This window comes from Chrysochloris asiatica, unplaced genomic scaffold (genome assembly GCF_000296735.1).
Source record: "Chrysochloris asiatica unplaced genomic scaffold, ChrAsi1.0 scaffold00033, whole genome shotgun sequence".
Lineage (NCBI taxonomy): Eukaryota > Metazoa > Chordata > Mammalia > Afrosoricida > Chrysochloridae > Chrysochloris > Chrysochloris asiatica.
In genome coordinates, this window is record NW_006408551.1 from 3,518,509 (window position 1) to 3,522,546 (window position 4,038).

Genomic DNA, 4,038 nt, shown 5'->3' on the forward strand with positions numbered 1-4,038 from the left:
AACTGACTCCATGGCACATAACCACAACCACCACCAACAGCACAGGCCAAAAGAAGACATTGTTTATAAACTAACTTAAAAATTCCCCAATGCCATTTTAGTACGGTAAGAAAACTGTTTATATAAGAATTAACATCTTTTTAAGTCCAGTTCTTTCTTTCCAGAATTCCACATTACACAAGGGAATTTTTTTTTTTTTTTTAAAGCCTCTTAACCAAAACCTCCCATGGAAATCAGCACCTTGGCCAGCCACCTATTTGGAACGTCACTGAGAGAAGTATTCAGCCCCAGAAGGGTGAGCTGTGGAAACAATCACCACTCCAGCTATGGGGTGGTGCTATAGAATAAGCACTGGACCGCAAGGTCAGTGGTTCAAACGCACCAGCATGCTCCTTAGAAACCGTAAGAACTCTTAGAAACCCACAGGGTCACTGTGATTCGGAAGAGATTTGACAGCACTTGGCAACAACAACCAGCTGTGGCTTAAATTTTTAGAAACATAAAGTAAATGGTCTTAAATATACAACTTGTCAAAATGTTCATTTTAGTACCTAGTGTAACCATAAATTATGGCCCCTGGTTACTCTTCAGGTCTGGAACTGAAGAAGCCCCATGTGGCTCAACTGCCAAACCTAGGGAACAACACTTGTGAGGTCTACACACCATAGAATGATTGGCCATGTGAGATCGAAAGGGCAGCATTTACACAAGGACAAAGTTCAGAAGGGTTGGGAAAGGAGGAATGGAAACAAAAATAAAAAAGGGGGAGGAAGTGGGAGAAGTGACGTTATATTGAGAAGATTGCAATTAAAGAGATGAAAAGTGTGTATGATTTATTTAAGTAAAATTGATGATCTGCTCTGAAGCCTTCATCCAACTCAAAATAAAAAAAGGTTAAAAAAAAAACCTCTAAATACAATAAAATATACAAAAAAGTTCACAAAGTACTACCTACATCAGTGAGAAACTAGAAACCACAAATATTCAACCAACAATGGGGAAAGCATTAATAATGGTCTGTCCATACAATGGAATGTAATACAATTAAAGTAGTATTTATGAAGAATTTTAAATAGCATAGAGAACTTTTTGTGTTAGAAAGTCCATTGAGAAAATTATCCCTCTATCCCTGATAAGTACTGATGGCCTCCAGGAATGGGAATTGGATTACTGACTGGTATATGAATGTATTATCAATTAAAACAAACAAAAAATGTTAATTAAAGACACATGAAAAAAGACCAAACTAAATGTGCTGGTGTGGTGCTGTAGGATAAGCACTAGAACACAAGGTCAGTTTAAGCTGCAAGGTTAGCGGTTCAAACCCATCAGCTGCTCCTTGCAAATATTATACAGGGTCACTATGAGTCAGAACCGACTCAATGGCACTTAACAACAAAATGTGCTGAGATGGATTGTCTCTGAATCATACATTGAGATTTTTTTCCTACCTCTTTATACTTAACTGTGGTGGTGGTAGTAATGGTGATGAAGTACCCTGGAGTCGGTCCTGACTCATAGAGACACTGTATAGGGTTTCCAAGGAACATCTGGCGGGTTTGAACCACCAACCTTTCAGACAGCAATCCAGTGCTATATCCTACAGTGCCACACATCCATGCTTTTTATAATAACACTTTAAAACTTTCAGCGAGAAGGACCTTGCTATTTTTTGAGCTACTCCAGTCATAATCTTTGACTTTTAGAAAGTTTTTCTCTAGTACATGATTGTCCCTTTGCAGCTGCCCCCAATGCAATCAGACAACACAGAAAAAATATCACCTCCTGAATTCACCCTTTCCTCAGCTCCTCTCTTCACTAAAAAAACTTAAAACAGAAAAGGACTTGAACTTACTTTGGTTGTATTTTCTCATTTCATCCCTACAGCCCTGGCCCATGTTTATTTTGATAATAACTCATCAAGTGTCAATCTGTATCTGGAAAGTGCCTTCATGGATACCTCCGTCTCTCCCTCTAAAACACATTTTTTTAGGAGGACGCTGTGCTTTGGAATTAGATGGGGATGGGATGCTGAGATCTTAAAGCTGCAGTTAAGGATAATACATGTGACAGTATGGGACAGGCAGCAATCAAAGGGCGAGGCGAGAGCACACAGCCTGTGTTTGCAAGATAAAAATTTCTTTTTTCCTGAGTTTCAACTCCCTCCAGCGGAAGCTTGGAAACCTCACTTATTTTTATTCTAAGTTTAACAACAAAAGGGTAGAAGGAGGCTTTTACAAGCACACTCTAGGTTTTCTGGGTTTTAAGAGTAGAAAAGAAAAACAATTTTTATCCCAGTCCAAAGTCCATTTTCCAGCAACAGGTAATAAATAACTTTGCTTGAAGTTTCAAAACCTATCCTATGCTAAATAGCATCTATATCTTTTTCTTTTTTTTTTAATGGGGGAATTTCATGCCTTTAAGTTCGTTCGCATCTTTCAGAGCAGAAGATATATAAAAACCATTGCATTTTTGTTAACCAGAATGAACTGATCCGCCAGCTGTGCCCTCGTCCTGGTCGAATGTTTGTTCATAGATTGTTTATTACTTTGCTGAATAAGTGGGATTTTCCCCTTCCTGCGACAGCACTACCGGCCAAGCACGGTCCTCCGGGTCTCCTTCCTTTTAACCAGGAAGCCTCTGCAGCGTTTCGCAGCCCCGTGGACCACCTCACACCCGGCGCAGCCCGCCACAAGGCTCCAGACTCCTCCCCACTCTGAGTATCTCCCCCAAAGTGCCTCAGGACCTGGACCCTCAACCCCAGCGACCATTTTGCCGCCTACCAAACCTCTTTCTTAGTACTTAGCTACGCCCCCCGACAGAGTAACGAACCACGCCCGCCGGATAATTACCACTTTTCTAAGAATAAACCCCTCGGCATCTGCTTCATGGGCTGCTGCTGCCCTGACAGTACCTGCTCCGCAGACCAAACAGCCGGAGAGAACCAGAAGCAGTCGCACTGACCCACCGCCCCTGAACCCCAAATGCCAGGGCCCGTAACCAACTGCCAGCGAGACTGCTACTTTCATTCCTCCCGCCATAGTCGCCTCAAGCCACCTCCTCCTCACGTGCCTCTTCCCAGCAACTAACCCTAAACAGGCATGATCGTCAGCCTATCCGCTACAAGACCCGCCCCCTAACAACCAATCAGATGGGTGGAGCTTTAAGCACTCGGTCCTTTAAGGACTTTATGAATCCTGCACCTCCGCAGCTGACCAGAGGGCGGAAAAAGAACGTTTCAACCTATTAGAAAACAAGTCTCACTTTAGCAATGGCGACAGGCAGGAAGATCCCTCCCTTAACAACACGCTTCCGTTTCTAGTTTATTTACAACTGAGATGATTGATGGTAACCCTAACCAATAGAAAATCAGAATGAGCGCGGTCTCTAAATTTGATACTGACTGATTGTTCCCCAAATTCCCCTTGCCAACAAAAGTTTGTGTAAATGAAATTTGTAATTTAATCAGAACAGGTGCATATAGCCTTATTTTGTTGTTGCTGTTAAGTGCCGTCGAATCGGTTCTGACTCATAGCAACCTTATATAGGGTTTTTGAGAGATGGTTGTTGTTGTCAGGTGCCATCGAGTCGGAACCGACTCATAGCGACCCCATGTACAACAGAACGAAATAATGTCCGATCCTGGGCCAACCTCACTACCGCTGCCACACTTGAGTCCATCAATGATGCCACCTGGCCAATCCATCTCGTTAGGGGTCTTCCTCTTTTTCTCTGACCCTCCACCTTACCCAGCATGACATCCTTCTCCAGCGACTGTTCCCTCCTGATAATATGTTCAAAGTATGAGAGACAGAGCTTAGCCATCCTGGCCTCCAAGGAGCACTCTGACTGCACTTCTTCCAAAACAGATCTATTGGTTCTTTTGGCAGTCCATGGCACTTTCAGTATTCTCCTCCAACACCACAACTCAAAGGCATCAATTCTTCTAAGATCCTCCTTATTCACTGTCCAGCTTTCACATTCATATGAGGCTATTGAAAACACCATGGCCTGGGTCAGGCGCACCTTAGTCCTCAA

The 4,038-nt window shown here is 42.8% G+C and overlaps 1 protein-coding gene across 1 annotated transcript in view; it reads right to left on the reverse strand.

Annotated features, from left to right (window-relative positions):
* TMEM194A (transmembrane protein 194A) overlaps positions 1-3,053 on the reverse strand; it is a 29,804-nt gene extending 26,751 nt beyond the window's left edge. Inside the window, exon 1 of the mRNA XM_006859597.1 lies at positions 2,915-3,053. Coding sequence (XP_006859659.1) covers positions 2,915-3,041 — 127 coding nt within the window. The 5' untranslated portion in view covers positions 3,042-3,053. The remainder of the gene's footprint in view (positions 1-2,914) is intronic.
* Between the last annotated feature and the right edge of the window lie 985 nt (positions 3,054-4,038).